Source organism: Taudactylus pleione, unplaced genomic scaffold (genome assembly GCF_031769625.1).
Source record: "Taudactylus pleione unplaced genomic scaffold, aTauple2 ptg000040l, whole genome shotgun sequence".
Taxonomy (NCBI): Eukaryota; Metazoa; Chordata; class Amphibia; order Anura; family Myobatrachidae; genus Taudactylus; species Taudactylus pleione.
In genome coordinates, this window is record NW_028284442.1 from 25,349,569 (window position 1) to 25,371,917 (window position 22,349).

Below are 22,349 nucleotides of genomic sequence, written 5' to 3' on the forward strand. Positions count from 1 at the left end.
CGGTGAGTATGGCTAACCCCTAACCCTCACCATCCAGTGCCTAAGCACCCCTCACGCAGCCTAACCTTAATCCGCTGATGGCTTGTGCATTTCACGTGTCGACATTTCACATGTTAACATTCTGCAGATGTCGACATTTCAACAATGTTAACATCCTAACAAGACATTTTGACAGCATCCCAGAAACAGCGGGTGAGATTAGCTAGCCCCTAAACTACATAAAGGAGTAAATAGATCATGCATGGAGAAGTGCTGGATTTTGAGGCGATGTTTAGTTTTGAGGGGCTTCAGCTAGATGTGCCTGCATTGCGTGAATGGCCGGTGGTTCAAATCCCGACAGCGACAGCCCGGCAAGGGTGAGAATCCCGATCGTTAATTAAGGTAAGTACCGCTAACCTTTCTCGAAACACCCTCCCTTAGGGGTGCCTAACCCTTATCTTCCCCCCCCCGCCCCCCAAGTGCCTAAACCTAACCCCCCTTCCCTGCAGCCTAAACCTAAGTATGTCACAGTGAATAAAATTATCACCAATATTAGAGACCACCTTGGATTTCTGTAACCTGTGTTAAAAATATCAAATAAGAAAAAAAAAAACATTCAAAGAAACATGGACAGTTTTTTATAGATGCCTCTCGTAGACTGTTTGTGGCAATGCTGGGTATTGTTTTAGAATGCTACAGATCTGGTTGTATTAGTGGTTTGGGGGTTGGGGTATTAATTGTGCAATTAACCCCAGGACTATAAGCACATTTTAAAAATACAAAACCTTGTAAAAACTATTCTGATATAAAATTAGTAGCATATTTTCCTACTAATTATATATTTATTTCACCTTTCTTTAACTTTTATGTGTTAGCATTGCAGGTTGAAGGCCAACATGTGTGGGTTGTAAAATCAATATGTACAGTAGGTAGTATTTGTCACTCTGTCAAGTTACCATTGGCTATATCTTCCCTAGTTTTTGCTGCACTTTATATTTTAGAATTGATTATTTATGGTTAAGTTTGGATCATTACACCACCATAATATAATATAATGGAGGCAGCAATTTTATAGGAGCATATGGTATTCCCTTGAGTATAGACTAGTCGCCTATGACGACATTTTAATTGTGTGTTTTGAAGCAGTTTTCTTGCATGCTTTTTATAATGTATTTTATACTTTGAGTAGCTGTTAAAATGGGTAGATAATGATTTATAGCCCAGAACTATATATTTCTCATGGGCCTGTGAGATTTGCAAGATATTAGCCCAGCTCCCAGACACCATCCCTGCACCTCATCCCTTTATTGATATGGCCACTGCTGCACCGCGCATAATAGCCTTCGGTGACCTGTGTGCATCAAACAAAACCGTTTTGTGGGGTGCAGGAATGCCGTGGTTCTGCTAGTTTAGAGGGGGCGTCTGTGAAGGTTTATGGGCCTATATATCAGTCTGTTACATAAAATTATGCAGAACCTGCAGTTTGCATAATTTTATGTATTGTAGCTGTGTAATAAAAGCACAATGCAGGAGATTTCACAGAAATCAGCGGCAAAGTGCTAATTATAATAATTGTATTTATGTCTCCTGCAGGACTATGGTGACTATGATCTGACTCCTATATATTAAACTCCAAAAAGCAAAGCTTTTCAGAGTTTAGCCCCATTAGTTTGTAACCCCCTTTACTCTCTAACAGGGACACCAGGTTACTAACTTCCTTGTGGTTTAGTGTACCCACTTATTTCCTTCGCTAAATATTGAAAATCCTTTAGTTTTATCAGTGCCTCCACCCAAGTATTGGTTGTATGGATGGGCCTACTTGGGAAAACCCATAGCTATATTGTTCAGACTTGCTTGGTTAAGCCAATCAATGTAATTATGTAACCTGATGGTATTATATATGCGGTATACTAATTACACTTTTTAAAAATAAAATACCTTCCTTCTCTCCTCGTTAACGTCCAGGTCCTTTCAATAATGGTGAACCGGTGGAACATACACACGTAATTGTTCATTTATTCCAATTAAGAAACATAACAATTATTTGGACAATACACTATGCCCAACAACCTAGAATATATCAATATACCTTATATACATATACTTCTGCATGTCATACAACAAAAAAAGTATAATATGGAAAAACAATGAACTCTGTAACACTTGGGTATTTTTGGTCCCTTATAAACACTGCAGTGCATTGGGGCACCCTGGGTCTCTTATATCTGATCAATTGAAAAAGTCTTTGAATTGGCTAAGTTGACTTAAGCTGCCCATCCACTAGGCGATGCGGGGGATGACGGCACAATTACGACGCCACTATCGATTCCTACCTATCTATACACTCTAAAATTGTCACTATTTAGCGTTATGAGTCGCACAATAAATTATTGCTTTCAGACTTTGATTGTGGTTCCAAAGCACAAAAAGTTATTATTCACCATAAAAACAGATAGTTACACGCTGTGATCTAAATACAATTAGCGCAAACAAATTAAACAGTCACAAGGTACAGTCGTTACATACGCACGCGCTCTGGACCCAGATCCCGGCATCAATGATGAAACCTCCGTCAACAGCAAAGCAAGAAGACTAGGCTCTAGTTTCAGAGAGTCTGCATATATACTCTTACAGAGATAGGCAATACAATAGAACAGGTTGGCATGATTCCATTGGTTCCTCTTCCTGGTTCTTCTGTTACAGTACAGTTCATAGGTCAATTCATATGGTCACAGTCCAGCCTCCAACAGCTCTTTGTGTCCATTTTCCCGCTGCATAATAAATCTAAACTGGCTGCATTACAGGATACATTTCAATACCTAACTTTCTCTGATCCATAACTTGCAGACACATGTTGCTATTTCTTCCCCGATGCAACCGGAAAACTGCAAAGACACAGTGGTTTAGAATGACATCAAACACGGTCTGCTTATCATGCACTAAACCTTAAATATCAAATAACATGTATTTCACAACATTACTGATAATGAATAAAACCTTAAATATTAACCTTAATGCTAGGGGACCTTTTTATGTAAGTGTGCAGTGTGTAAGTATTGGGGTATTGAGAAAAGACGCTAGTTAGCGTTGTGCGACTACGTGTTTTGTGGATTACACCGTGGTATGTGTTTTGCAGGGTTGATCATATTATATGATTTAGTAACTGTCTGTATTTATATAATGAGGACTTTTAACATCTTTCTATTGCGTGGGAATCGCACAACGCTAAATTATAGCATCGCCGTATGTACTTATAATGTGTGAGATTCGCTAAAATGGCATTGTGCAGATTTAATTTTAAACAGATTCGGTCTCAGCCAATTATCCGGCTTCGACACCGTCGTCTCCCGCTGGGTGAACTGCATGCACTTAACGTTCAGACGTTCAGTGTGTGCAGATCAATCATCCCCGAACATGGCAACCTGACGGCAGTCCTCAGGTTGACCGTCATGTTCGGGCAATGATTGATGTTAAAAACGACCAGTGGGCGCGCGCATCGCTGGTCGTTTTTAACCTTTTACTGCCGAATTTGCGGCCGATTACCAAGCGATGGAGCGATAACAACCGTCGTTATTACTCCATCGCTAGGTACAATCGCCTAGTGGATGGGTAGCATAAGGCTCCTGTGTCCTTTATTAAAAAGGTAGTTGTCAGTACTTCTATAGTGTCATCTGTAGAGTCTATTGCTGATAGATTAGAACATCCTTAGCTTAGTTTTCTTACTCCTGCTACACTAGAGAGATGATTTGTATCCTATAGATATATTTTCTCTTCTCCATTCTGCTACAAATATTGGATAAGCTGCAATATGCAGAGATACTGTCCTTTCTTTAGTGATACTGTATCAACCAGAGCTCAGACACTAACAGTATCTCTCTCATCAGCAGTAATGCAGTACTTTGTAGGACTGACATATAGTTAGAAGGTTTCAATGGTAGCATTATAGTCTCTGGGCAGCTTAGTGCGAAGGCTTAAATAATGTCTGTATAAATGCCACTGCAGAGCCCAATATAGTAGTGTAGTGTCTGTCCTAATCAGCTGATCAATCTCCTCCTTTCAGCCCTCTTAAGGGGCCTATCCATTAGCAGATCTTTCTCTACGATGAAAGAGAAAAGATTTATCTTTTGAAAATTCCTGGGGCTGCTGTGACAGATATCTGTCATGTACATGACAGATTTTTTGCGAACAATAAACAATATTGCATGACATCATCCAGGGAGTGGATTTTTTTTAATGTTTCTGTTAATTTTCATTAAAAATATCGTTCGTTGTTTACTGCTTATAAACTGACAGATATTTCTAATATCTGGCAGCAATAAGCGATAATTGACCAACATGTTGGAGAGATGAAAGACACAATTTGTCGGCTGCGGGAGTGCGCATCTATCATCATTCAGGGCCTATCCATGACAGATAAATTGAACGACATATCATTCAAGTTTATCTGCTAATGGATAGGCCCCCTTACAAATAAGTGACGCTGTTCTAAATATAGGAGGCGCTCTGCCGCTGTGACTCCTTCACATATATGTGAAGCCGTATGCTGCATAATAAGGTCTCTATACTGGGATATGTGCCGTGCAGCTAGATAATTGTGTGAAGGCTCATCACACTTACACTGTTCAGCGCCACTGTCTCCAAATCATATCCTGCTTTCTAGTGCTGGCCGATCAACGTATGCTGATGCTCACTGCCAGCTGGCCGCTGCTGCTCACTCACCCCAGGGAAAGATTCTAGAAGCCACTGCCACTAACTACTTCACTTGTCAGCCACAGTTGCTCTCCCACAGCTCCCGCTGTGACAGGCTTCCTCTCCGGCTCCACCCCCTTGTGCCTAGCAGGCACAGGGGGGTTGAGCACCCAAGGAAGGGAACACCAGACTAACTTAATGCTGCTGCTAACAGCTGTTATAGCACCTCCCTCTCACCGGATCCTCTTTTTCTGACTTTAACCAATTCACTCCTACATGTATCACTCCGCTTATGTTAAACAGGGGCCACCTGATAGCAGCTTCTGCCTGCCAGTTCTGGCACTTTCTTGTATAGTGCACACTACTTAAACATATACATAAACATGTACAGTAGGAATTTAATGTACCTTGATATCTCCACACATATATGCCTTATTTATTTAAGCACTTACAGACTTAAATTACCTCAGAATGCTATGAAGTGTATGTCAAAAGTATACATTTAAATGTTTTTTCTTTAACCCTAAACCAGGGTTACAAGTTTACACCATCTTCAGCCTATGGATGCTCCCGGTGCAGTAAAGAGATCTTTAGATCTGTCTCTCGCAGCCCCTGACCAGTTCCGGAAGCTGCCGCTGTGCGCATGCGCAGTTTCTGCTTACTTCTGTGAAAGACTTCTCCAAAATGCTGGGGATATAACTAACAGGGACAACGGTTACCGCAACCACTGTCCCAGCGAGTTCTTCCCCTTTGTGCGTAGTGGGGATATTTTCATAAAAAATAAAAATATCCTCTGCGATTTGGATACATAATCACACCAGTACCGCGATTATTAGTACATAGACCCTTTAATCTTATATGAAGTTGTCCTTCTATATGGGAGCTATATAGTGTATTTACATGGATTGTATTTATCAGTTTGTTTAAATAAGAGTGTTTTTGTATTTTACCCAAGCCTCAGTAATGAGTAACTCTTCTTTATATTTACCTACCCTAGTGCTCGCTGTGATAGTTTGTTTAACCTTTTCTGTGTCAAGGTGAAATAATGTCCATTCCATCAGAACATTGTTTATTATTTTAAGGAGATGGTCCCTTTATTTAAAACTTGTCTTTGGATATAAGAAGTGTCACTAGCACTCACTTTACCAACATCAGTTACCAAGTGGAGCACTTCGGGGGGGGGGGACACATCTGCTATCATATTGGGGTTTTCGATACAGTTGATCTTTTTGTCAGTTAGAACTGTCTCTCATTTTTTATACATAGTATATGTGAATGTACAATTATATTATTTATTTATTGTGCATATTGACTTAAGGTGCCTATACACGTAGCGATATTTTACACGATTTGCCCGATGCCAATGCATCGTGGCAACAAATGTCCACTCACGATGCCAATGCGCGTCCCCGCAAGTCGTACATCGCATCTTCAGATCTGCCGTGCTGTAGGGCAGATCTGACAATCTCAGTCACGATGCACTGGAATAGTTAGGAGGCACGATAGATCGTTTGTCACATTGGACAGTTTTTAACACCAAATCGTGCCCACGACTGCCGGGGAGTGGCTGGGGAGAGTTCAGGGGGAAATCGGACACAATGTTGAATCGTGAGCACATCGCCAAGTCCTAATTGAATCAGATTCTAGAAGGGTGATTCAGTTCATTGCAATTTGAATAGCGCCGTTGTCCCCATTGTGTCCTACTCTTAAGTCAGGAGATGCAGGTTATTGTGCCTTAAGCAGGGTGTTCAGTCCGCGGTAACCTGCATTCTCTGACTTAAGTGCCGGGCAAGGTGCTTTTAGAGCATGTGCTAAGCTCAAAAACAGCATTGTGGCACTAGTTTAGCCCGATTTCTGCTCACACCTCAGGAGGGTGCAAGCAAAATTCCTGTAGTCGTTGTTAACAGCGCGATCAATTGAATAGCTCCGGGAATTAATTTGCAGCACTATTCAACATCGCACTGAATTGAATAACCCCTTATGTTTAGTAGGAAGCACGAGAGAACTAAGGGCCTGATTCAGCTTCAGACGGAATAGCTAAGCTGCTCACAAGCAGCTTAGCTATTCCATCTGCGCTGATATGGTAATGCAGCAGGAGGCATCACTCCCCCTGCTGCATTACGTATCCGAGCTGCATTGTCCAACGCAGCATTGGATAGTCTGCGGACCATCTGCCGGCTAAGGTGACCCATGGGGTCACGCAGCCAGCCGTCGCAGCTGCAAGGAAGAGGCCAGGAAATTTCCGTCAGCCGATGGAGATCCTGGCCTCTTCCCTCCCCCCAACAGCAGCGACACGCCTCAGTTTCAGGAAACTGAGGCCATCGCCGCCCCCTCCCCACCCCCAAACGCCAGCAGACTGTCAATCATTGACAGTCTGTTGCCACCTTACGTGCGGGCTCACAGACCCGTTCTGCACATGCGCAGAACGGGTCTGGCGCCTCCGCAGATTTCCGAACATCTGGAATCTGCGGTCAGCTGTACACTAACGTGCACTGCTGAATTAGGCCTTGAATTGGGTACCCGGATGTCCTTACATGTAGCTGCCTGTGTGAACATTTTCATATATTTATAAGCCCTAAAACATTTTGAAGCTGCATTGTTGATGTGTCTGTTGGCATAAGGATGGAGAAATGTAAATTCGATATTGCAAAGTCTTGTCCATATAAGCGCATTTCATCATCACATGATCTTTTGTGTATATCGCTTATTGTGCTTCTACTCCCATTTCCAGGGATCGCTGCTCAATTTCTTTTTTACACTCTGCCTATTGAGGTGGGTCTATGTCAGTACTGTCAGTCATCTAGCATGGGCTGCGCACACAGCCCCTCCCCCTCCTACATCAGAGGAACTCCTTCCACCAATGAGAAGTAAGCCCTAGCCTTTCCCACTCTTATTACGCATGAGTATCCGGTTAGGAAAGTGAGAGCATGCTTATTGTTGGTGGAAGGAAATCCTTTAGCTGTAATGGTGCGTACACACTACACAATATGCTCCCTGAGCGATATCATGTAGTGTGTCCCCGGCAGGCTGTGCTCAATGTCGTTCATGACATTGAGCACAGCCGCTGAACGATATCATTAACGATATCGTTCAGCGCTGGGCTCTCTCCCCCATTCCCCAAAATGCAGCAACCTGACGAGATCGTCAGGTTGGCCTGCATGTCAGCCCGATGAACGCGCGTCGTCGTTATCGTTCATTGTTTTGGGGTTAAAAATGGACGATAAAGTGGACGGCTGAACGATAACGATATCGTTCAGTCGTCCACTTTATCGCCCAGTGCGTACACACCTTTAGGGAGGAAGAGGTACTGTGTGACCCAAGCATGACTTACGGCCTTGACATGGACCCGTCTCAACAGAGGTTCTATGGAATGTCAGATTGCTAATGACATTAGAACATAGTGCTGGAAAGGGGAGGTGCAATATAGGAAATTATATATATATATATATATATATATATATATATATATATATACTACACACAAGATTTCATGGTGTTGCAAAGGCAAATTTACATTGCAGTCAATTGGCCTAAACATTACAGTTTCTGGATATAATTATCTTCCTTACCCTAAAAGTTTGTTTTATTATCCAGTGCACTGATGACTTCTCTATCCTGTAGGCCGCAGATGGAAACATTGTGGTGAGTTCATCCTCTGACCATTCCCTGGCTGTCTGGAAGGAGTTGGGGCCGAAGCCTTTACATCAGTTCAAATCCAATTCTGACCCAATTCATGCTCTTGACTTGTATGGCAATGAGATTATAACCGGCACTGTGGCAAACAAGATTGGCATATACTCTCTCCTCGATTCTTCCTCACAGCCAAACAGCACAACCAAACTCAGCTCCGAGAACTTCAAGGGGACCTTAACCAACCTGGCTATCCTACCTACCAAGAGACTGCTGCTGCTGGGCTCCGACAATGGGGTTGTCCGTCTTCTAGCATAATGGACATTGCTATAATTTTGGCGGAAAACACTGAGTACATCATAAATGTGATATTGCTTAACTGCATTTAAAAGATAGCCATAAGCCTGTTACAATCCAGTATTAATATATACCCCTTAGCAAGACCAGCCAGCATTTTGCCGTGTATGGAAAGAATGTAGGATCAGGTGACAGTCCGATCTGCAAAACGTTCATCAGGAGATTTCATATTCATGCTGCAAGCTATGCTCAGATATAGACTGGGTAATTTATGAGTTCAGTCTAAGTTCATTATTTTGCACTGCTAATTAGTAAACTTACAGTCGGCAGAAGATTTGTAGGAAGATAGGTTAATTCTACTCTAAACGAGAGCAGCGTGGTATTGTTTCTCGAAGAGAAGTGAAAGTGCCCCCTCCTCTATATTTGTTTCGTTTGCACTTTAAAATGGCTCCTCCTCAATAATGACATCTACATTATGGGGGGAATTCAATTAGACCCAATAACTTTGTGTAAGGGTTCCCCAAACTCATTCCTCAGGGAGCACTAACAGTGCATGGCTTCCATTTGTCCTAGTTGGCGCACAGGTGTATTCATTACTGCTTGATACAATTTAAAAGTTCCACAGGTAGAGCTAATTATTTCACTTGTGATTCTCTGAGGAGACATGGAAAACATGCACTGTTTGTGCTCCCTGAGCAATGAGTTTGGGAAACACTGATCTATGTAAATTTGCATGTCTTGCTTATGACCAGAATCATTTCAAACGCTCCATTCCTGTTTATTATTTGGAATTCACATAGCATATGAAATACAAGCAATCATGCCATGAAATAAAGTCTAGTTATATAGTATAGTTTCTTACATAAGATGTACTTAGTACATATTGAGATCTCTTATTTTTGAGGGATTTGCAGTAAGAATTGAATATTTACATGTATTTTTCTTTGGACCATAATGAAAATGTAAAGTTTAGAAATCTAAACCTGGGCATCTCAGGAAATATTATAATATACTAATCTCAGGCTGCATTGACTCCACTGTATAATGTTCAGCAATAATTTTTGTTTCACTTTTTTTTTTTCCTACTGATTTAAGTGGCCTAGTTGCATCAACATAGAGATTTTCCAAAAAGCAGAAGTATTAAAGTGGCAAAGCACTTGTGTGTGGCTCATGTCCTGTCTCATACGTTTCTATACTGATAGCTGTTGTTGGATTACAGAGGCAACAAAATCACTGATGTTTGGAGTTCATTTAATTCCAGCTGAAGTGTCCTGGTTGAGAGGAAAAACCTCTCATTGCATTGTAATATGGATAACCGTGAACATATTATTGGCAATTATGATAAATGTTCATGCTTCTATGTAATCTGCATGTGAAATTATTTGATCTTTTACAAGTGCATCATTATTATTATTCTAAATGCACATACTTCCTGTTGATGCACATTCTTATACCTCTCATGAGCTCTGTAATTGACCCTAAACCTGCCTAGATCAAGTAAGGATGAAGTTGCATTAAGTTTGTCTTTTTCATCTTAATGAATGTGGCTTTTATGAGTCATTTCAATAAACAAAAACAATCCGTTTTTAAATAGTGTCTGCAAGTATTTTTTTTTATATTTTTATTACTGTCTCTAACAATTTTTTCCCCATAATTACACTACTCCAAAAAAATTTCCGCATCTGGCATGTGTTTTCACCTAATTTAAGGATGCTGAATTCAGAGGGGGAAAAAAAAATGATTTTCTCTATCACGTCACATTTATTACATGTATTCAAATAAAAGAAGCTATAATAGTTATATCTGAAAAAAAAGATGAGTAAAATTTTCTCGATAGAATTTAAATATTTTTATTGTATTAATTTACAAAATAATAAAACTACAGAAATGCTCACAGTCTGCAGAAACTAAACTTCAGATCTTAAAAATCCAAATTAGACGTAATGTAATTGTTAAAATGTAAAATCACTTTGCTTTAGGGAAATAGGATGTTGACGAGGATATCTGTTTGTACAGTGTCTCATTGGTCCCTCGAAAAAGGAACCAGGAGTAGTCTCCCATCATTGCAGGGTCCCAGCGTCCTTGGTAGCAATGCTCCATTGTCAGAATGTCTTGGTGAAAACGTTCCCCCTGTTCATCATTTACACTACCCAGGTTGTCAGGGAAAAAGTCTAGATGGGAATGTAAAAAGTTAATTTTAAGTGACCTTCTATAACCCTTATTTTTGTAATTGTCTAATAGTTAATTCATGACCAACACATATTTGGCCTCTTTTCTGTTCCATCTGGGGCGTGGGGGGCTTTGGACTGCACACCCCAATTCTAAACCTAATGAGAGGTGCTTCCATGCTGAGACTTGTAGTTCTACAAATATAAAAGAGTAAATGCAAGTGCACACTCCAAATATTAAACACTGCCTATCAGAATAATTATAATAAACACTGCAATATAATAGAGTAAGTTTGAGATGCTTAGCATAATTTTGCCCAAAAATATGGGCCCACCTACCTCATCCAGGTGACATCAAGTGAGTTCCTTACACTATAGGTGTGTACACATTAGACGACGGCAGATTTGATGGACGATTCAGCCAATGGCAGATGCAACAGACGACACATCGTGCGGTTGTACACGCCACACGATTTTGTGAATGACCGCATGATATGTCGTTCCCCTACCGCATCCACATGTATGGCATCATCAGTCGCATCTTCAGATTGAGCTGCATGTAGGGCCAACCTGAAGATGTGACGAACGACGCGGGAGCGTGCATAGTACGTACACACATGATGATCTGAACGATTTTTCTATCCGATCCTTTGTAATCTTGCAAATCGTGAAAAAAAATCGTCTGTGTACCCAGCTTAAAGTTCATGTCCGGGGTATGGGAACCCCCAGCCATCACAAGCCAACCGCCCCAAGGCATCTCGAGGTTTAAGTGGTAAAAGGTGTTAAATTAGTAAGAAGCAGCAAAAGTGTATACCGGCGCTGAATTAAGTTGCTGTATATGATTAAAACACATATGTATCATGACACTGTGATATTAGATATATCGTTACCAATGTATATTTTATCGGTAGATGGTCATGTTACACTATTATACTCATTAATTTCCTTTGATCTCATTTTTATTTATTTTTGTTCTGAGGTTGATGCTAAACCTTAATAGTGTTATAGATTAAGAACTATGATATGCACTGGGTTAATACCAATTTCACCAATTATGCCATATTGGTGATTTTGTATATATAATTATATTCTTTAAAACATTTGAATGTATGCATTACACTATGTTTATACATATATGAATGTTTATAAAATATGATACTCGTGAATCAAAGAAGTATATACTTAGTAAGATCAAATGTAATAAGTCAATGATTGAGAATAATGGCTAATAATATCACTAGGTATTGGGTGGGTTGCTTAGCAACAGGTGATACTAATAGATGATTGGTTACAATGCATCATCTGGTTTACTTCCGTATCATGTGATGGTCACGTGATCGGGTGAATCCAAGGGCTGTATGACATCAAACTTAGTATAGATCAATCAATGTTGGAGCGTTGCTTAGCAGCATCATATACAGAATGTAGATGAGTCAGTATACCACCTGATCCGCTCGTGGGTCACGTGGCAGTCACATGATCGGATGAAACCAGGAAGTGCATGGGAATAAGGTATACTCGATCTAAATGAGTTTTCATTGTTGTAATAGATAAATTTTTGGTTCTAAACATACTTAGGATTGCCTTCATTAATGTAAGTTTAAACTGTGATTATATTTTTTACAATAACGGACGTGTGTGCAATTGATTGTTTTAATTGATATGCAGCTGTTTGCCCTAATTGATAAGGAACAGGGTATTTAAGGAGCCTGAGTAACACATTGGAGATATGCTTCTGAAGAAGCTGGATATACATTTGCCAGCGAAACGCGTTAAGCTTCATTTCTATCGCCTATCGTTTTGGGGACAATGCTAATTTACGATCTTGGACGCTTTGACACATGAATATTGGGACAATGGCTACTATCACCGAAGGGAAGCAGCTACAAGTGGGTCCTATCCAGTCTACATTTGGACACAGGAGATATCATCTGGACTGAGTAATCAGGACATTCCACTTGGTAAATATTTGCTGGACCCTGCATATGGAATATCAACTAGTCATCACATTAGTGTCATATCAATTGGATTAAACAGTCCCCCAATAGCAATTCCATTGGACATTGAATTTTATGCTCCCAAGATATAGGGTATTTTTATATGCTATGTTTTTTTATATTTTATGTTCAACAATAATATGAAATAAATTTGATATAAATTGCACACATCTGTGTTTTAATCATATACAGCAACTTAATTCAGCGCTGGTATACACTTTTGTACATATTCTATATTTCGTTGGGGCAACCCCTACTGGCTGCTTTAAATAACAGCGCATTGGATAATTTTTTATATTTCTATTTATAGTAAGAAGCAGCAGCTATGTGTTGAGATTGTTACATAGGTGAGAGGTAATAGTATAATAAAAAAATGTAACATTAAATTTAGGACCCTTTTGGCACCCAAATTGAGTCTTGATGAGCACTTACTGTGAATAAATACTTAAATTTTTTTGATATCCAATTCCTCATGATATATTTGGATTATACGCACAACATTACCAGAAATTAATATATATCAGTGGTTGCCAACCGTAATTGGGATATGAGCTACTCGAGAAAAATTAAACCTCCTGAAGAGCTACTAACATTTTAAAAAAAAAGTAAAAAAATCTGGCTCATAACCAAAAAATTAAAGATCATTTTAATGAAAAAAAATGTTTTCTATAAAACAACAATGCATTTAATTAATACAGTGATATTGTTGCACACTTTTAATTACCGGCTCCAAGGAGAGGAGCAAAAGATATAGGCAGGACTGCTGTGTGATTTTCGGCAGGGCTGGGCAGAAATCACTCACCCCAAATGCAGTCGACTCCTATGATGTCCAGATAGTTAGGCCTAGAACGAGGTGGTATACTGGACCTCTGATGTCACAACCACGTGACCCGTGGCAAAAGGGGAAAGGCTAGGTTCAGAACAGGGGCCGAAAGTGTCCCCTCGCAGGATCGCTTCGCTCGCCATAGGTTTATACAACACAGGGAAACCAATACAAGGTCAGCACAATAGTATAACTTAACCTGGACAACCACCAAGCACAGAGTAAAACAGAATAGGTAACTTGCATGCACTGTCCCAGCAGTATGATGGAATGAAAACCGCAGCTGTACTTGCCGGCTCTGCACTGAGGTGTAGTAACTTGGTATTCAGCGTGGAAGCTGCCACGCTGATAGGTGACAATACACGGTAGCAGATGGAAGGCAGTATACTTGCTGGCTGAGACAAAGTGGTTGGAGCAGGTCTGTATACAGCGTGGGAGCTGCGGCACTGACCAGTAACGGAACACAGCGGCAGATGGTAAATAGTGAGAATCCACGAAGTAGCAGATAGTCACAGAGAATACGATCACAGGATAGGAGGAGTAAACCTGGGGCCTAGACATGCTAAGACCCAGATTCATGACAGTGGGTACAGGAAGGGAGGAAACCACAATCTCCTGGTTTGTATGGAATTTGGAAACCACTTTAGGAAGGTAACCAAGCTGGGTACGGGGAATCGCCCGGTTTCAGTGAAAAATTAGATACAGAGATCGATGAGACAAACCACTCAAGTCAGACACCCATCAAGCTGAAACTATTACCAACAGAAATACAGTTTTACATGTGAGCCAGCGAGAGTCCACGGATTCCAAGGGCTCAAAAGGATGAGACTGAAGAGCCCGCAACACAAGTGTCAAATCTCATGGTGCCACCAGGGCAATGAATGGAGGCTGAATATGCAGAACTCCCTGTAAAAAAGGGGTCACCTTTTGTTGAAAAAGGGCAGAGTGTGCCAATACCTGAACCTTTAGGGAGGAGAATCGAAGACCCATTTCCCAAACCACCTGTAACTTGGGGCAGATGGAAAACCCTTGGATCCAGAAATTGGACAGAACACCAGTCAAAATAGGCCCCCCACATTCAATGATAAACCCTTGCGGAAGAGGGTTTCCTGCCACAAAGCATGGTTTGTATTATGAACTCAGAGAATCCTTTTGCTCTTAGGATGGATGTCTCAATAGCTACCCTGTGAAAGCTAGACATGCTAGATCTGGGTGAAGACAAGGGCAGTGAAGCAGAGGTCTGGCCTGAGTGGGACATGCCACACATGGCTGCTAATTGACTGTGAAGGTCCATGTACCAGGAAAGGCACGGCCAGTCTGGAATGATCAGAATGGCAGTGTCTGTCTCCAAATTTCAGTTTACAAAGGACTCGAGGAAGCATTGAAATTGAAGGGAAGAGGTAAATTATTGGAAACATCCATGACACCATGAGGGTGTCTACCAGAAGAGCACCTGGGGTCTCTGTTGCGGATGCAGTACAGCAGAAGTTTGTTGTGCCGGGAGGCCATCCTGCAGATGTGTGGAAGGCCCTAACGGTGTATCAACATCTGGAGACTTCGAGGGTAGAGAGACTATTTGCCGGTGTGAACGTCCTGACTACTGAAGTCTGCTTCCCAGTTTTGGGTTACGCCGGAACGTAGATTGCAGAGAGAGCGGACAGAAAACGCTCTGCCCAATGCAGAATGTGGCTTACTTCCCTCATGGCCCCTTTACTGCAGATGCCCCCATTGATACTTGATGGAAGCATACATGACCGCATTCTCCAATTGAGCCATCGCAGCTCTACCCTGAAGAAACGCCTTTGCTTGACACAGAGCCCCGGTACACAGTCTAAATCTTCACAATGTTGATTGGGAGGAGATACTCCCACACTGACCAACAACCCTGCAAGGTGTGTTGGGAAGTTACCATGGCCCACCCCCTGAGGCTTGCATCCTCGGTGAGAAGCACCCAATCCAGAATCGGGACGGGTCGACCCTTGTACAAATGGGAGGACTGGAGTCACCACAATAAGGAGTGATGAACCTCCTGGGAAAGGGTTAACATCTGAAACCTGGGATGAAGGTGGGAGCGGTTCAAAGTGAACAGAAGCACCAACTGCAGGGGTCTGGAGGGAAACTGGGCATAGTCCACCATATTGAAAGTGGAAACTAACTTGCCCAGCACCCCCGCATACACAAGTGTATAAACACCTAACACATCTGAAGCAGGGATCGAACCAGGTTCTGCAAGGACACTCGCTTGTCCCTGGGAAGGAAAACCCGCTGAACCTTGGAGTCCAGCAGAGCCCCCTATGAAGCGAAGAAGAAAGGCTGGATTTGTGTCAAGTTATCAGTCCCCCATGATTCTGTAGAACCTTCATGGTAAGAAGTAGATGTTCCTGAAGGGTAGCCGGTGATTAAGCCAAGATCAGGAGTTTGTCCAGATATGGAAGGATGTGGATCCCATGAAGCAGAAGGCCAGCCACCATCACTGACATTACTTTTGTGAAAACACAAGAAACCGTTGAAAGACCAAATGACAAAGCCTGAAATTGGAAATGCTCCGCTTGCATAGCAAACCAGAGGAACCGCTGTTGGTCTTACCAAATGGGGAATATGCAAATAGGTGTCCTGAATATCTAGAGGTGCCATTAAGTCCCCTGGTTCTAAGGCCTGAATGATAAACCAAAGAGGTTTCATCTTGAATCTTGGAACGCTGAGGAATACATTGAGAGATTTCAGGTTGACAATTGGACGGAAAGAGCAGTCTGGCTTCTGAACTAGAAACAGGTTTGTACAAAAGAATGTTCCTCTCTTGGGGTGAGAACTGGGATTATGACATCGGAGGCCAGAAGAGACTCCTTTAAGGCTTCTGCCTTCCTGAGGTCTACAGGAAGATCTGTAGGAAAGTACCTTACTCAGGAATCGGAAGTTGTACGTATCCAGACCTCAGCGCAAGACAGAAGACAGCCTTCCATGCTGGAAACTCCCGGGTGGGAGATCGTCCTGTGATGTCGCTGGTTTATCCGACAGTTTGGTCACCTGACAGTCACTGGACCAAGTCTGTCTGGTTCTGGACTTAGTACTTCTTGACGTGGGAACTTGGGACCTGGATGAAAGTTGACCCCTTGACTTTCGCTAAGGGCAAAAGGTAAAAACCTTCGGTTTTGGAGGCTGCCATTGTAGCAATGATTAGCGTACTTACAGTGCCCATTTTACAATAAGTGTCTATGGTTGTCTAGTGGAGGTGCTGAGAAGAACGGGATTCCACTGCCAACACCACTGGTGGCCTCCCTGGCGGCGGTGAACAGCCAGGGTAAACAGCAGCTGGGCCCCCGCTGTGTGGTCAGGGACCAGCCGGTGTCACTGACCCAGTCGCCAGTGCGCCGGCCACCAGAATGGGGATCTGTTGGAATGGTCAGTTGGAGCGCATGTGCTGCTGACCGCTCTGGGAGTAAGAGAAAAAAATTAAGTAAAAAATGCTGCATAATAGCAGATAGGAAAAAATGTACCCAGCTCCTTGGGCACTCAAAAAAACTGACTGCTGTAGGCAGAGGCTGGGGTATAGGGGAGCAGGAGCCTGTGCTGTCTGCAATAAATTAACTATTTGGTGCCCAGACTCCTCTGGCTCACCCTATACCCATTGCTCCATTGTTCCCCATGGAAGAAAGAGAAAGCTATTTAAAATGTTTCCAACACATTATATATATATATATATATATATATATATATATATATATATATATTTTTTTTAAATACAGTATAAATTGGCATTTTAATTACATTGAACGTTAAAACTTTCAATTATATATATATATATATATATATTGTGTGTGTATATAGATATACTGTATATATATATATATATATATATATATATATGTATATGTATGTATATATATATATATATATATATATATATATATATATAATTAGTAACAGTTCTGTGAGAAACCGCCCACCCCACTCCCCAGCAGTGTCAACCATTGCTGTTGCTAGGGAAATGGGGATAGGAGTAGGTGCTACACTGCAGTGAGCACTGTCTGCATGCAACAGATGGATCTAAACACTGAACTGAAGATCAGCATCTATAAGTGCAATCAGTAAGTCTGGGTACACATTAGACCACCAGCAATCTCGCAGATACACATTACCCGATGTAATGAACAAAGGAACGATACCTCGCTCAGTCCTTCATTTCACTGCTCAGCCCCGCATACAATTTTGTGTGATTGGCCGTGCAGTATGGCTAACCAACCACATCGCATGCGATCCGTGGGAGCGCACAAATGCGGGTACACATTAGAAGATGTGCCCGATATATCGTTCTGATCTGCCTCAAAACGATATTTTGGACGAGATGTCATCTAATGTGTACCCAGGGTAACATTGCACTGCTGTTTTGACTGTGGGAGAGCATGGCTGCAGTGAGCCCTGTGAACTCCTGCAGCAGTTGGTGTGCGTTCAGTAGTAAGTTGAGGGCAACCGAGAGGTCTTTGCTAGAGAGGAGCAGAGATGTCAGGGGAGACACTGCTGCAGTAAGCTCTGAGCTCCTGCAGCTATGGGTGTGCAGGATCACTGTGGCAGGGCTTTAGGCAATGATTGATCACAGTTACCTGTAGCTGGGGGTGGGAGGCGGAGACTAGAGGTGGAGCCAGGTCTGCAGGGAGTCGTACTGAGCTGTGTGAGTCCAGCAGCAGCCGGCGGGCACTTCTGACTGGCGCATGACGTGACCGTGTCAGGGAAAGCCCAGGCAAATGCTTAATATGGAGGGGGAGGATGTTACAGTACACAGACCAGACAAGCTCAGAGGACATGCTCACTGCATCAGGTTCCATGTGACTCAGGATTCCATGCTAGTCCTTATAATACTTTGAAAAAGATGGAGAATTATAAATCATTAATAGCACTCTGAAGAAACAAACCAAGTTAAAAAAAAATTGTCTTCATTGTGGGACAGTATTGCTGTGAAAAAAGGGCACAACATGCAATGGCATTGGGTGTATATCAGTGAGATCTCATTCTGAGAGTTGCTGGCTATTCATTATTACCTAAATAACAGATTTACAAGTTAAAATAACGTAAAGACCCAATTTAGTACTGGGACAAGAGTAATCCCTGACAATTGCTGATTTGCTTTTTGTTTTTTTCTAATACGAAAAATCAAAAAAGTGCAGTGTGCCAACGATTAGCCTCTGCATGTACTATTTTGTTTGTGTATTGCTGTTCCTTTTAATTTAACTCTTAAGTAAAAAATAAAACAATACACACACAAACACAAGTGTATAAAATGCGTATTAATTCAGGTACTTTATACTTCATCATTTAGGGGAAAAACTATTTTCAGAATTTCATTGGTTAATGAGACTTGTTTTGCCACTTATCCCTTATCTGCAAAGTAAAGTTTTGTTTTTGAAAACTAAATGTCAAAGTAAAGGATAAAGTAATACTGAGGGGAAAAGCAGCCTAGGTCGTCTCTTAAGGTGGGTACACACCAGGCAGATCTCTCTGGCAACCCGCACTAGCGCCGACAGAGAAGCCGATTAGGTAAGCTATATACACTTACCGATTGACGTGTTGGTGCTGACATCACAACTGTGTGGGCATGTGAATTTGCCCGCTCAGCTGAGCTGTCAATCACCAGTGGTCCCTTCATCATGAGTATGGGCGGTCGGCCCATACACATGTTGTTCACAGACATATCAGGGGTATACAATCGCTGATGCGCTCTCGACATTTCGGCCGTTCGATTGAACAGCCAATATATCGCCCAGCGTGTACCCAGCTTTAAGCATGTCTACCCATACTTGCCTAGGTGGGCAGCGATGGGGGGCGGGGCCTGACGGTTTGTGTCATTAATCCCCGCACCCTCGCTGCGAATAGCGCATGATTAAATAGGGGGAGGGGCCAAATGATGTAATTTTTGAAGAATTGAGTCATTAAGTCCCATCCTCTACTCGGGGACCCCGATCTCCATGGAAATGTCCCCATTCTGCCCACTTCACTAGGACGTGGGATGGAATGTGGGAGAAGTGCCTACTCTACCAGGGTTGTGGGGGGTTACCCAAAAAATTGGGTGCCTCCCGTGATTTCCAGGAGAGTAGGCATGTTTTTATCTACCTATCCAGCATCACAAATACTACCAAATATTAAAATTAGGCCTGCTTCTTGGTTACCTGGGAGGAACTTCCCCAGTGAACATTTCTCTTAATCTGAGGCCTTATTTATTTTGTTCCATCACTCATAGACAAAGCAGCACTTTGTTACCTCAAAAATTATTGGAGAAATGTACTTGAACTGAGACAAAATCACTGTTTGTTCCAATTCTGACATCTACAGTGTTTAAAGCAGAGGTGGAACTCCCGGAGGCTGTGGAGTTACTTGCATCTAGGCGCCTGCTGTCAGGGGGGCACACAAATAAATACACATATAACTGCTGCCAGCGGCATAGGCGGCGGTTATAGATGGAGCTAATTGTGGGATCCGGGAAGCCGCTGTTTTGTATTCAGGCACCACCGGCGCTGGCTGGTGCAATAAAGGTTTTCTGTTTATTGCACCAACTGCCAGCGGTTCCTGAAGATATGCGATGCGGCAGTCAGAGGACCAAGGCATGTAGAGGAGTTGGCATATACAGCCAGAAGAAACGGTGAGTGGCGCAAGAGTGATGCGGGGGCAGGAGCTGGAGTGACACTGCAAGGCTGGCAGGAGAAACAATGGGGGGTAACTGGAGAGACAGAAGAAGGCTGCCCCTGGAGAGACAATGCGGGCTGGCAGGAGAGACAGTGAGGGCTGACTGGAGAGACAGGGGTTTGCTTGAAATACAATGGGGGTTGACTGTAGATACAGATGGGGGCTGGCTAGAGAGACACCGGGGGTGTTGGCTGGATACACACTGGGGGCTGGCAGAAGGGAGAGACATTGGAAGATGGCAGTAGAGAAAGAGGAGGGCTGGCATGAGAGACAGTGGGGGCTAGCTATAGAGACAGAGGGGGGCTGGCTGGATAGATAGTGGAGGCTTGCTGTAGAGACAGAAAGGGACTGACTAGAGCTAGAGAGACACTGGGGGTCTGGAGCAAACAGGAGCCACCAGAGGGAGGGGGGGCACCACCATCTATTTTGCCTCTGGCATGAACTTACACCCCTGGTTGAAGAGGACCTGAACCCAAACAGATTGCTACTATAAAAGGTGCTCCTCATAACTGGCATTATTTTACTTCATACACTGCTACTATGTGTTCTATTATGGAACTCTTCCAAACCCACTTAATTCATGTTGGTGTAGTACTAATGGGCAGAAGGGTATGAAAGCATGTCCTGGCTTGGCAAAGCACACCGAAAAAAAAAAATAATAATAATAATAATAAAGAAAATAAAACATTTTATATTAAAACTCCATATACGAGACATCTAGTGCTATGTATAAAGATATAAATGGTGATATATACTTACCTTAAATGCAATCTTAATCTTATGGTGGCTGTGGAAACTGACTCAGCAAGGAACGCAGTTGCTAATACGCACGCAATCGGCCGATTGTTGCGTACTGCGCATGCATCGCAGTGCGTGTGCTCGAACTAGCCATTGCGATCGGGACTGAATTCGCAGTGACTACGTAGACCCATCGCTGAGTGATTGACAGGAAGTGCCATTTGTGGGAGGTGACGGGGGGGGGGGGGGGGGTCGGCTGAACGCAGGCGTGCCAGTGCATTTGAATGCTGTTGCAGGGGCGTGCATAAATTATCCACAGCGATGCCATACGCAGCCTGAGGCCTGATAGTGTGCAACGAAGTTAGCAATTTCTGAGTAAGGTCAGGGCTTGTGCAAGTGTGTGAGGCTGCGATGGTACTCGATTGTACCGATGTTTTCGCAGTCTTGCTAAACATTACAGATGTGTGTAAGGTAAAGTGGGCGTCCTTATGTAGTGCAGCGACAGCATTGCGATTGCAATGAATTAGCATATTATCGCAGTTAAACTGTGTGCGTAATCGCTATTGCATCCTCAGCTGTGTTCCGTAGTGAATCAGGCCCTGTGGCCTGCTGTGATGGCATTTGTCATAGTGGGAGCTGCTGCGCTGTATGTTCTCATAGAGGCCACTATCTGCTAATAATATGCTACTTTAGTTTTTTTTTTGTTATTGACTTAGAATATGGGACAGACTTTCGCAAAAATATGACAGCATGCAGTGAGCATCTTCTGTCTCATTTTTACCTTCCTTTACAAAAGATCACTATATTTGTATTCTGGTAAAGGTCCACTTTAAGGACTCATTATTTGATGTTAAATTTGTTTGGAAATGAAAATCTTTTCTGATTAAGACATACTGCTGACCCTTAAAGAATAGAAAGTCTAAATAATATTCAGAATTATTTAATACCTCCGTATCAAAGCACAGAACTTACATATGTAACTGTGAAATCAAGGTCGCTTGAGTCATGAGTTGTTGACCGTAAATACACTAGGAATATGGTTATTTTTTTGTATTTAAGAACACGTTGGCCTGTATAATTATCTCCTATGTGCAAAACACATTGTACTGAGGGAAATTTGAAAGAACAAAAAAAGGAGGGGGGCATGCAGTTGTATGGATTAGGAATGCAATAAATAATGGATTTATTTAAACCACAGGTTCTCAAACTCGGTCCTCAGGACCCCAAACAGTGCATGTTTTCCAGATCTCCTCACAGAATCGCAAGTGAAATAATTAGCTCCACCTGCGGATCTTTTAAAATGTGTCAGTGAGTAATGAGTACACCTGTGCACCTGCTGGGTGACCTGAAAAACAT

The 22,349-nt window shown here is 42.4% G+C and overlaps 1 protein-coding gene across 2 annotated transcripts in view; it reads left to right on the forward strand.

Moving 5' to 3' along the window:
• WDR81 (WD repeat domain 81) overlaps window positions 1–10,173 on the forward strand; it is a 50,772-nt gene extending 40,599 nt beyond the window's left edge. For both annotated transcript variants that reach the window (XM_088454877.1, XM_088454873.1), the window contains exon 11: window positions 8,290–10,173. In XM_088454877.1, the coding sequence (XP_088311003.1) occupies window positions 8,290–8,616 (327 nt within the window). In that variant the 3' untranslated portion in view covers window positions 8,617–10,173. The remainder of the gene's footprint in view (window positions 1–8,289) is intronic.
• The last annotated feature ends 12,176 nt before the right edge of the window (window positions 10,174–22,349 follow it).